This window comes from Zootermopsis nevadensis, unplaced genomic scaffold, assembly GCF_977971745.1.
Source record: "Zootermopsis nevadensis isolate Lab colony 2312 unplaced genomic scaffold, Znev_1.0 Znev_ptg000032l, whole genome shotgun sequence".
Lineage (NCBI taxonomy): Eukaryota > Metazoa > Arthropoda > Insecta > Blattodea > Termopsidae > Zootermopsis > Zootermopsis nevadensis.
The window spans coordinates 293,085-305,783 of NW_028259164.1; the positions used below are offsets into that span (position 1 = coordinate 293,085).

A 12,699-nucleotide genomic window follows, 5' to 3' on the forward strand; every position below is an offset into this window, starting at 1 on the left:
AGTAAGGCAGAGAGCTTGCGAGGCTGTCAACGGGTCATGCAGAGACCTGCTGTAGTACAGACGGGTTCTAGCAGGAAGCTGTTCTGGTGAGGCGAATTTTGAAAATTTTCGAAAAAACAAAAAATGCAGTTCAGGAGCAAGAACTACCACTATAATTGCAAATGCATGTAGTAATAAAGGAGTAGTTCTAGACCTTCTTTGATAATATACAGTTTCACAATTCGCGGGTTAACATGCTGGACTGGAACAATGATGGTGACGAGATAGAATCCTAGACAAATCGAGCTTTTGTTTCTTGTGTGAATTACATCGTATCTCACATTGGTGGGCTGTGGCTACAGTAGTAACGCTTAATCAGTTCTCATAATTAAAATAAGTGCCCCAAAATTTGTTTCGAATGCTCGAAAACGTTCTCAACCCTACCCATGTGGGTTTACAAAACACATCTTTAACACACAACAGTTCACAGTATGATGTCTGCAACCTCCCATATAAAGCGACACAAGGTTGAGCATGGCCCACTTAATGTCGGTCACGAGCCATATATGGTCCACGGTCATGTTAGTAATAAGACGCGAGTGATGGTAGTATTACTGGTCAGTGCAAACTTGTACGGTCCATTACGATAAGTCGCCTCTACAACAGATAGAAAATAAGGTGTGTGGCTAACATGACATGATGTACGAAATTTAATGTCTACAAACTGTACAGCTCTGAGTTACATTTAATCTTTACTAAGGATTTGGCTTGATGAAGCAATATGGGGGTTGTATACATGTTCTTCAGAAAATTACCCTCTTCCAATTTACTGGGGTAGTATGACTCATCCTAGTCTTGTGTATTTAAGGACGGGCAGACGGTAGAAGAATGAAATAAATTAGTCTTCTGTAGTATCGTCAGCTTTCTATTAGAAGCGAACTTTTATCTGTTCCCATATCAAATACAGCCTCGACAGTATTCATGGATAAAATGATTTACTGCTCAAGACTGCATCGTGGAATTAGCGGTTACGCGATTGTGATGTTGAGGTAAGAGGTTTTAATGCACAGGAGAAATGACTCCGTGGAGTACTGTATTTCTTGAGAAGCTGATATAATGCACTGACATAGTCAATAAATTCATATTTTATGAGGCCCTAAGATTCACTATAGTGTTCACAAAAGCCCGTCTTCTGCCCCACATGCCACTACTTCGAGGGTGATGGATGAATTTAATACCTGAGATAAGTGTACGGGTTTTTATAGGCGCAGTCTTGAAACTTTCCGATCGCACCTCGTATTTAACTTTTTGGTGTCAAGGTAGCTTCATAGTGAATGTCTGCTTGCGAAAATGCATTTAAGCTGCGTAGGTTCGCAGATGAGATGGGTTTATCATGGTTGCTGACATGTAGTCATAACGGACGGGCAGCATAGCACAGTGGTAATTCTGTATATCGCCTCCTTTAACAATCGATTAATCTACATTGTACTCATGGGTTTTGAATGATTATTTCCTTAAACAGCGTCAACCTTTTGATCTTTGTAATGGTGAAGTGGTGTGTTTTCTTTGCGGTACGGACTGAATTCTTAAATACTATTAAGATGAGCTTCGGCTTCTAGGTAATGGAGTCCATTTAGTGGAAGTTTATTTTGGTTAAGACGTTTCGTGACGAATGGGGACTACGCATATATACTGTAAAAGGTAAAAGATGTCTCAGTGCTGAAGTGGCACGTCAAAAACACGTGTGAGGCAAAGCTTCACGCATTCTTAACCCAGGCACTGATTTAAGATATGTAACCAGCCTTACGTTCCGGCTGCCTTAACCCCGGGTGAAGTACACTCAGTATCCGTTGGGTCTGGACGAGGTGACGAAGAGAGAGAGAGAGAGAGAGAGAGAGAAACGTGTAAAATTTGAGGTTCTTACGGCGACGAGTATGAATGGAGACGTCTCTCTTTAGGGTTGTTGCGCCGTGCAGTCTGGTAAACGTTTACCAGCGTTTAAGAGGTTCTTGCTGCCTCCATCATCGGCGTGCAGCAACCCAGAAGACAGTCATCTTCACACTTGTGATTTATGTCTTTTCCTTGACTCAATGGACCATGTTTCACACCCATACAGGTTAAAACACGTGACTACATAATTGTTTTGTATTCGCTGATCCTCAGCGCTATGGAACAATAGACTAATATTGATACTTTTCGAACTGAATAATAACGAAGATTTACAGATTTTATCTCGCTCCGAATTTCAGTTTTAAATTACTGGTGTTCACCGGGATCGTTAATAGCCTTCAGATGGTTTATGATTTATTTTATTTAGTGTTCTGTCTGACGACAGGTCCATATGAACAGGATCCTTCCATCCTTTTCTCGGACTGGGACCTGTTCATATACGTTCTTGGCAGATGATCCAGAAGTGGTTTGCCATTGCCTTCTTCTGTGTGTGAATGGAGTAATTGTTGGGATGCCACGGAGAAACCGGGGAAACCCCCGGAGGAAAACTCCGTGTTGCCTAGACCACGGCCTTGCCCAACACAAGTTATAAATTCGGGCACCGCCGGGAATCGAACCCGAGACCCCAGGATTACAAGGCCAGAACCGCTAGACCACCTATAATTAAATAATGACAATTTTTTTTGCTGATTTTGATCTCGTGTCATGTTCTTAAGAAATTATCTGTTTATTCCAAGACCAATTTCTTTCCTGGGATTTAGAAGAATTTTTTGCGTAATTATTTTAAAAATATATACCTTTTGTAATCAGAGTGGCATTTTTAAATAAAGCTGTAAAATTAGTTTTCAGCAGACATTCTTGAGATGAAAATAACTTCAAGCCATAAGGCCGCAAATGTATGGCAGTCAGTGGGGGTGTTTGACAGCTGACACTCCATGTATATCAACAAACGTCGAGGCGGGGGGTCTGGCAGTAACACTGCCATGCTTTTAAGATAACAAAACTGGAAAAACCTCCATTTCCACGACAGCTCGCAGTACTATTGTTGCCTTGTCTTCGACAACTGAAGTAATTTCACAACCCCTTTCATCAGGCATTCCCTATTTCTGAAGGGTTTCTGTACCCTCGTCCTGCATCTTTATTGTTGGGAATTTTCCAATGCCCTTGCATCAAGGGTGAAGGAAATGGCACAGCTGATGACAAAGAGAATTATTTCGAAGTTGATCTTGTTTGCAAATTGCATCAGACGTTGTAGAAAGGAAATGAAGACAGAGGAGTGTTCTGTGATGATCTGGTGGGTGGAAACGGAAAACCCCTATCATTCTACTGCACAAGCTTCACTTAAACTTCCTTTCGACATGTCTCTAAGAGATACGAATATTTATAGTGTTAACGAACTCCATGGAACATGTTTGTTCTTGTAAAGCTAATATTTTAGCTCGCGACTGTACCCTAAACTCAGCAAGACGAATCCAATCCACGTTTTCACATTATATTTCCTTAAACATTTTAATATTATCCTCACATGTACGCCGGGATTTTCCAAGTGTTCCCTTTTCTACCAAAGTTTTATACGTATTTCTAACCTCTCTCATGCGTGCTACATGTCCATCTCATCCCTGATTCGATTATCTAATTATTTATCTCTTCCGTGAACAGCACCCCGCCACCTATCTCTCCGTTAAGTATTTCGAGGTCTACCTAGTTCTGAAATGTTCTGTCATGCAACAGAAGAGAGCAAATTATTCCAAATACCTTCACTGTATCAGTAAAAATTCGAACACATACGCCATTAAAATTAAGTCAAAAATAAATTTGAATTGTGTGGAACTGAATTCAGTTTACGTTCATTTAATTCATCGTGGCATGCAATAGTCTTCTAGTTTTTTTAAAAAAATTATCTCAATGGCATTGTGAACTGCATTAGTTACTCCAACAGGAAACCTAAGTTACATAATTCTATGAGATAGTAAAGTTGCGTCATATTGTGATATAATAAATATATATTATTTAAATCTTGTCCGTCTATCACAATAAAGTCTTATTAAATATTAAAATATTACAATAATTAACATTTAAAATATTAAATGATGTTCTTTATCGAAATATTCGATTTATTCGAATGGTCTAATGTAAATCGAATATTTCGATAAAGAACATCATTTAATATTTCAAATATTTTAAATGTTAATTATTGTAATATTTTAATATTTAATAAGACTTTATTGTGATTAGACGGACAAGATTTAAATAATATATACATAATTCTAGTTTAATTAAAAACAAAATAAAATATCTATTCTTGAAGAAAAATGCATATGTCAAACAATAAGCATTATTGTAGTTCGAAACATAACAAAGTTTTTTGGTGTAAAATAAAGTCGATTCTTCAATTATAGGCGGAGATGTTGTTGGTCTGTATATTATAAAATGTCATAAATTAAAACTTTTTGGAAAAGGACAACTAAGATACGTTCAAAAAAAAAAAGCTGCAAATGAGGAATTTGACACGTCCTCTGCACTCCCTGCGTTGGAACTAGGGGCTATGCCAAAATAATTATTCACTAAATATACTAAAATAAATCAGCACGTAGACTTCACAAGCGGAGCAAAGTCGAACTCGGTCGATACTTTCATTCTGAATAGTACATACGTATATTTCCTTCTCTTTCGTCATCACCGACATCAAAGACGAGAAACTTCGATATAACAAATTCCTGTTTGCATGTATATGCTACCGGTTTACTAAAAAATCAATTCACTGAAAGAAATATCGCTGGAGTAAATGAATGTGTACTTGAAGCGAAGTGTATTCCACGCGTAGGGTGGTGAAATTGTGGTGACATCACCAGTTTCTGATGTAGTACCGCGCACATACCAGTTTTCAGCAGTGCCTTTCTTTGTCCATTACGTCAGAGCCTTGAGGTTTTTATGCGGTTTCCTTGGAAATATGAATTACGTTTTCTAATAAGGCACAAGATTCTCGGCTGCTTGCTTAATATTTCCTTGAAAATTTATGAAGTAAGATGCTTTGCGGTGTATTAAATCATCATTCAAAAGACGTCTGACGAAGTAAAATGTGACTAATTGTGGGTGCCAAGAACTTTCAAACGATCTTGAAATTCCTAACATCCACTTAACTAAAGTAAATATCTGCAAACAAACTGAAGAATGTTGACAAAGAACACAGGGCACTTTTATCGTTCGTACAGAGTAGTGTGGTAAATCTCTAGACATTGACTTCGACGTTCTAGATCTACGTATGTCCGTCTTGAGACTTTTGTAGAATTTATCCTCGTATTCAACCGGATTTCTAGAACACCTGTGGCCATAGTGACGAAGAATCGAACCCAGTTCATCAAGACAGCAGACCCTCACTTAACTTTCTGGGCTGCAGCGCCGTGTAATCTGACAGATTTTCTTTAAACATGTAATTGTATGAAAATGCCTCCCTTTCGTGCTACGTGTAAGACCCATCTCACTCTCTGTGATGAGGATTGTGTAAAATCGAGGCAGGGTGAGAGGTAAGCGGCCACTACACTGTGTCTCAAGTCACAAGAAGGATTTTATTCATCTGTGATGTTTTTAACGTCCCTGTCAGTAGTTCGGACTATGGATTGGCAAAATTAATAATCGGAAATGACGCAGAAGGAAGCGGCCATTGCCTAACTTAACGCACTATCCCAGCATTTGTCTAGAGAGACTTAGGAAAACCACGAATATCAGTCGGGATAGGCAGTAGTCTGCGGTCCCAGTCTTGAACCAGAGAACTCCAGAAGTGCTAACAACTCAGTTCGTAGGAAGACGCCAACTTCAGTGCATTATCAAGAGACGATTTCTTATTGCCTTATCTGTATGTCAGGGCATTACAGGGGGTCTTCGCTGCCGATGGAAGTGACAGATGACTTATATCCTCCTCCCCTCCCGTCATCGTCATCCTGTTGTTCCCGCCAATCGCGTGCACCCATTGGTGTCAGACGCGAGGACATCAGGGCTGTCACCGGATGAGTGGTTGGGTCACCCTGTCGACGCAAAGGGGAATGAATGTTGCTACAGAATCCGGATTTAGTTTGCCATGCCGACTTTAATTTCTTCTGTAACGTGGGGAAACTTCACACCCACGACATATTTTCGCTCTCACAACTTGCATGCAAATTTAATTATGACGACTGTACAGAATGTGTCGTATCATTAAGCGACACTGGTAGTTTTCGGTGACGAAATGTTATGTTACCATCTTTTAGAAGAAACGTACTGCCTCCTTATTCAGGGTCGAAATGACTTTCACACGTTCTATGAGATGAAAACGTCAGTATTCTTTGCGAGCTTATAAATCAGTGCAGCGAAAGTTTCACGTGTAATTTTACAAAATATGTCCGGGCAGAGATCGATTTTAGTCATAAAATGCCTTTATTTAACTATGGTTTATGCACGTCTTCAATTACGGTCGTTATGAAACGTCGTCTTAGGGACACGTTATTAATAACAAAAGCTACGAAAACGCGGGAAATAATACTACAGAATTTATTACACGTAATCTTCAAAAAAATATAAACAAACCGCTTAAGTTCAAGGTCTCCGAGGTCGAATGTGTAAGTAAAAGTCCAATTCTAAGCAGATTTTATTATTTTTTCTATCCAGTATGAATTTATTGGTACAAAACAAAAGATGCAAAATACTGCAGACCCCGAATTTTGGAACGAAAGAGCATTTATTGTATAAAAATACGGAATCTTCGGTCGGATTTTATCCTATGCGAATTTTCGTGTTCCCGAAACTACAACCCTGTTTGAAAATGACCAGAAGGCTACCTACCATATTCGTACTAACCACCGTGAGAACCTCAAATCTTACTCTAATTGAAAAAGTGTATACTTTATAATACGTTCAGAACACTGTAAACAACAGCGATGGTACGGGTCTCTCTCTCGGAAAACGACTGCAGAATTCGGCTACTTGTCAGATGTCGTAGGTGGTTGTCATGGAAACAGAGATCTTTGCACTCGTGCATAAGAATATAAAAGTCAAAATGAGAATATTAACTTTCTATTATGACAGCTATGGGCTACGGTTTTGTGACATTATTCAGTTTAAATTAAATGACCAAGTTTAGCGGAATTCATCTTAAAAATGGTGACTTAAAATTTTATAACACGTTTCATGTACAAAGTTGACGCGTCGCAGACGAATGGGCGTCGCACGAAACTCGTCTTCCTGGTTCTACAATCAAAAGGAAGCTGATAATGAACCTTTAAACGACCAAACTGATGTATCTCCTAAATTCGACATGCAATATTTAAACGAACTGTAGAAGTTTCTAGGCACGATTAAATTTGGTGGGCATCAGCTCATACAAAAGTGTCAAGTCCTTGAAGAGTGAAATGTTCTTTTGTATGCCATACGAACTCTTTGGAACGAGTCACACAGCACAAACGTTGCCTCTCCGGTATCGTTATGCAAAAAATACAGTCTCGCTGACATGGAACATGCTTTGGAGCCCGGATGTTTACTTATTTCTCGAAATGGGGTGTGAAGTCACACCTTGGGGGGGGGGGGGGGAGGAAGACGCAGAGAAGGACCGCGGGAACAACATAATAAGGCCTTTATGCTCGTTCTTAAAGCAACAAGACTTGGAACATCTTCAGGGCCGTTCACTCAACCGCAGATATTACCAATTTCCTTTCATTTAAATCTTACTTCATCTTCAGGGAAGAAATAGCCTGGTGCACCAGATCATATAGAGTAGGTGTCCCCCTATTTCACCTGAAAACGAACGACAGACCTTACTTCGAAACGTTGTTACTTTATTAGACTTCTTAAAAAAACTTTCAACAGACGATAGGAAAATTTAAAAACACAAAGCAGTGATATAATACCACAGCCAAAGCCATTCAGAGCATTACTGAGGACATAACTGGTGCCTTGTTTTCCTTGGAGATATCGGGTTCGCATCTAAACTGAGGTATCAGCTATCCTGACAGGATGATTGTTGCCAGTTTGCTATTCATATGTCTTGAAATGTGCCAATAACAATTCATCTAGAGGTTAGAACGCTGGTCTTGTAATCCTGGGGCCTCGGGTTCGATTCCCGGCGGTGCCCGAATTTATAACTTGTGTTGGGCAAGGCCGTGGTCTAGGCAACACGGAGTTTTCCTCAGGGGGCTTCCCCGGTTTCTCCGTGGCATCCCAACAATTACTCCATTCACACACAGAAGAAGGCAATGGCAAACCACTTCTGGATCATCTGCCAAGAACGTATATGAACAGGTCCCAGTCCGAGAAAAAGATGGAAGGATCCTGTTCATATGGACCTGTCGTCAGACAGAACACTAAATAATAATAAGATGAGGTGGTCTAGCGGTTAGAACGCTGGCCTTGTAATCCTGGGGTCTCGGGTTCGATTCCCGGCGGTGCCCGAATTTATAACTTGTGTTGGGCAAGGCCGTGGTCTAGGCAACACGGAGTTTTCCTCCGTGGCATCCCAACAATTACTCCATTCACACACAGAAGAAGGCAATGGCAAACCACTTCTGGATCATCTGCCAAGAACGTATATGAACAGGTCCCAGTCCGAGAAAAGGATGGAAGGATCCTGTTCATATGGACCTGTCGCCAATCTCCTGTAAAGGAGACGGCGTAATAAAGAAGAAGAAGAACCTCAAATCTCTCACACATCGAAGTTGTACCCCCATAGACGTTTTACAAGAGGAGCCTTTGTAATTAATGTATTATAATCCCAAAAGTACATGTGTGATGCTGAGTGAACAACTGAAATGTGAAAGAATTTGATGTTTCGTTGCAGATATTGCCATGGATTGGTCGGATCACGCGCTCTGGTGGCCGGCTCGCAACACGTGGCTCACCAGGACACGCTCCACCCTAGACCAGTATGGGGTTCAAGCAGATGCACTTCTGCACTTCACACCAATGCACAAGACCTTAAGGGTTCAGTTGCCTGACCTACGCTACCTTGACTGCAGGGTCAACTTCTCAATCAAGACATTTAATGGCGTCGTGAACCTGTGCAAGGAACTAGGTAAGAATTTCAGTACACTAGTTTTGTAAACACCCTACTCGACATTAAATCACTGTCATAATGCTTAATTTCTTGACTTTTGTTTCTCTCACAATTAGACGTACTCATTTTAGTTGTTTATAAATTTTTCCTTGAAGACTGGCTTTGGGGCCGACCCAGCCGATGGGTATTGGGGTTGTTTCCTAAGGGGTGAAGTGACGAGAGCTTGAAGGTGGCCAGGTTAAGAATGCATGGAACAACACATCCACTGCCCCATACACGTTCATTATTCGTCAATTAAGGGAATGGCAAATTTTAAATAAACATTTCTTCTTCCGTGTTGCGATCTTTGGCACCAGAGTAATTACATTATTTCACTGTGGTTTTGAAAATAACGAATTCATCTGTGTCAGTGATGGTCTCGTGTTGTAACGCAATGTGGACCTGTAGCTAGATACCAACTTTTCGACAAAAATTCTCCCTCCATCTGAAGGGCTTCAGGTACTGAAGATGGAGACAGTATGTTTCTCCAAATCCGTTGGTTTATACCTAAAAATCCACATGGTGTAATAATCCACAAGACCAACATCCTTACTGCTGTGATAACCTCGTATCTACATATTCGGTGATTATAAAATATACGAAAAAAGTAAAATATTCACTTACGTTGAATCCATCCAGATGGAAGTACTGTGCAGTAGCCCTGTGTTTCTCAGTGAAGAGATGTTGAAGGGATATGAGGTAAGCTGTGAAAAAGAGTAACATTCTATTAACGCTGAACATGAAACAAAAATGAAAACCACACTAAATAACGGAAGCAGTACGACCTCTGAAACGTTGGTGGAAATCTACCAGATTACATGGCACAGTAACCCAGAAGACAGCAATCTTCAGACTCGCCGCTGTGAAAACCTCAAATCCTACATAAGTACGAATTTTGCTACAGGTTTCATTTAAGCCCATTTCTAGTAGACTCACTAGTTTCTTTGGTATACCAAATTCAATGATAATATTGTATAACACTTCCAGTCATAGGCTATAAACAATTGATGTACGGTCCCGCTGATCTCCCATTTTTATGGTTTTATTTTGCTTTCTCTTGTAGTATCCTGAAATCTACTACAGTGTTCAGTAATATATAAAATTATAATTTTATATTTTGTGTGACAGGCTGTTAAAAAACAAATATAACTATGTCTTCTGTTACTGGAATACAGATATTATCCCTACAGACGTGTATAAATATCACTGACTCCCGGCTTTAATATTTTTATTTTATTTTAATCTCATCACTAATTTTATGTCTTATGTCATCAGTAATTACTGTTGTTCTGTAGCTTGATGCTTATGTCAACGGTTGTGTGAATGCAGGTATACGACACCCAGAGGAATTGTCGTTCTGCAAACCGCTAGATCCAAATCACCTTAAATACAACCTGAAGGATCTCCCTGGAAACAAGAAGAGGATTTCAGACCCAAGAGGAGGACCAAACAATGGACTACCACCACCAGACACCAACACGTTCATTGCCAACAGCAGCCCATCAGGGTCTACAGGAAGCCTGGACAAGAGCTCACCACCATTCATGTGTGCGCCTGTTACACCAAACCGACATCACACTTCAACACCCATCGGTTCTCCAGTCAACACGGTCAGTCCAGCCTCCTTATCAGGAATAGGTTGTTCAACTTCTCATCTTGTGCTAGGTCTTATGGTCAAATTGAAAGCATAACCAAAGTACACTCCAGTTCCAAGAGTATCGTTATCACAGATATGTGGATGGTTTCTGCATAGATTTTCCAAACACGTTGTATGGCAGAAATACCCAAGCTTGAGTGTGTATACTAGGAAAATTATTATTTTCATCTTTAATTTTCCTATCGCAATAGCTATGACGGCCGTTCGACATTTATCACATGCTCATGTGTTGATTTTGTTTCCAGCAGCAATCTGGGACGTGGAAGAGAAGTAATCATTCACAAAGCTTTGGGGAGATGAATGGTACTTATCAACCAAACACCAATAACAGTATGACTCTTGAGATGCTCAATGGGAGTGTCGATTCATCACTTGCCCACAGCCCATCCGCACCAAGCCCAGATGCTCGAAACCGTCAGCTTCGACCACGGACACTTGTTGAGCGAGCACGGATGAATGTCGCGTAAGTTTGTCCAAAATATATCTCTCACGATTTTAAGAACTATACTTATGGGAACCGAGTACACGTAACATTGCCGTTTATTGCCACGCAAACAGATTAAATTAATCTTACTGAATGACTGCGTTTCAACAGTTGGCTGGACTCTTCACTCTCAATCATGGAGCAAGGTGTAAGGGAGTACGACACACTTTGCTTGCGCTTCAAGTTCTACTCTTTCTATGACCTGAACCCAAAATACGATGGCGTGAGAATCAATCAAATCTATGAGCAAGCCAAATGGCAACTTCTCAACGAAGAGATCGATTGTACTGAAGAGGAGATGCTCATGTTTGCAGCACTTCAGGTAAGTATCGCAATGCGATAACAACACCACTCAAATTCGATGCCGTAACAAATTGACGGACACTGCTGTTATTGCGTTCTCTGGACAGGATAATGAGAGATCGCCAATCTCAAACAATTTGCTAAAACGTGAGTCATTATTCGTATGCAGTTTAAACGTAATCGTGCCGTTTTGTGATTACTCTTGAAGGTGCAAGTAACGTTGCAAGCCGGAGTACCCCAACCGATCCTCAACAGCAGCAGTAATAGTACTGTTGTAGAAGATGATATTGACGCTGCTCTGGAAGACCTCCAAGTGACATTAGAAGGATCACACATCAACTCAGGCCATAATGACATCATGCAAATACCGGAGCTATCAGATTATCTGCGATTCCTGAAGTATGATATGAACATAAGTAATGTTACATATTACTAGTATATAACATTTTGGGGCAGTTTTGAGTAGGAAGTTTTTAAATTTTGACATAGCAAATGTTGGAATAATTAGTGGCTGAGTTTCAATGGAACTTTTCCTCTGATTCTGATTGATTAAACTTAATGGAAGAAGAGACATGGTTACTGTAAGTAAAGTAAAGCCGTCCTACTACACACCATGTTGGTCGTTCGGGGGTGAGAGGAGGTATAGCTCCTACTCTTTCTTGACCTCGGCACTAGATGGGGGTAAGTGGTGAGCATGCCGCCCAGGCCGCGCTTTACCTCCATTGGATAGGAGGCTGGGTGGGCCCCAGAGTCTGTCTGGACGCAGAGGTTAGAGGAAAAATTCTTCGAACTCCAGTTGCCCAGTCCGTAGCTAGTCACTAGACTATTCTAGTTAAAATCTACCACGCAACTTTATACTCTAATACGATAATTTACCAATGCTGGTATTTTCCGTTCAGGCCGAAACGGTTCACACTGAAGCAGTCCAAACAATTCTGGTTCACGTGTCGTGACCTCCATCTCACTCTGTATAAATCACGGGAGGAGGCATCCCAAGGAGCTGAGCCAGCGCATCACATCAATCTGCGTGGCTGTGAGGTGACGCCTGAAGTCAATATCGCTCAGGGTAGATACGGCATCAAGTTGGAGGTACCTAGTGCTGAAGGCATGACTGAGATGTTCATCCGTTGCAATACTGTGAGTATTTTATATTGTGTTGAATTCACCGGTAATTTGTTTAACTGATGACAATTACCTGTCCCCTTCCCATACAATAATCAATATGTAAAGTAATGATAGATCTAGTCTATACAACTTGCTAATATTATC

General features: G+C 40.6%; 1 protein-coding gene and 1 long non-coding RNA gene across 3 annotated transcripts in view; one reads left to right on the forward strand and one right to left on the reverse strand.

Moving 5' to 3' along the window:
• The window catches only part of LOC110840992 (unc-112-related protein), a 128,736-nt gene that overhangs the window by 111,729 nt on the left and 4,308 nt on the right, over positions 1-12,699 (forward strand). Inside the window, exons 2-7 of one of the 2 annotated variants that reach the window (XM_087359641.1) lie at positions 8,732-8,965; positions 10,316-10,596; positions 10,889-11,106; positions 11,239-11,449; positions 11,639-11,829; positions 12,330-12,567. In XM_087359641.1, coding sequence (XP_087215767.1) covers positions 8,732-8,965; positions 10,316-10,596; positions 10,889-11,106; positions 11,239-11,449; positions 11,639-11,829; positions 12,330-12,567 — 1,373 coding nt within the window. The remainder of the gene's footprint in view (positions 1-8,731; positions 8,966-10,315; positions 10,597-10,888; positions 11,107-11,238; positions 11,450-11,638; positions 11,830-12,329; positions 12,568-12,699) is intronic. The other variant, XM_087359642.1, reaches the window with a different exon arrangement.
• The window catches only part of LOC110840993 (uncharacterized), a 49,477-nt gene continuing 37,047 nt past the window's right edge, over positions 270-12,699 (reverse strand). Inside the window, exons 4-5 of the long non-coding RNA XR_015538087.1 lie at positions 9,611-9,690; positions 270-636 (exon numbers count right to left, since the gene is read on the reverse strand). This is a non-coding gene — a long non-coding RNA (uncharacterized LOC110840993). The remainder of the gene's footprint in view (positions 637-9,610; positions 9,691-12,699) is intronic.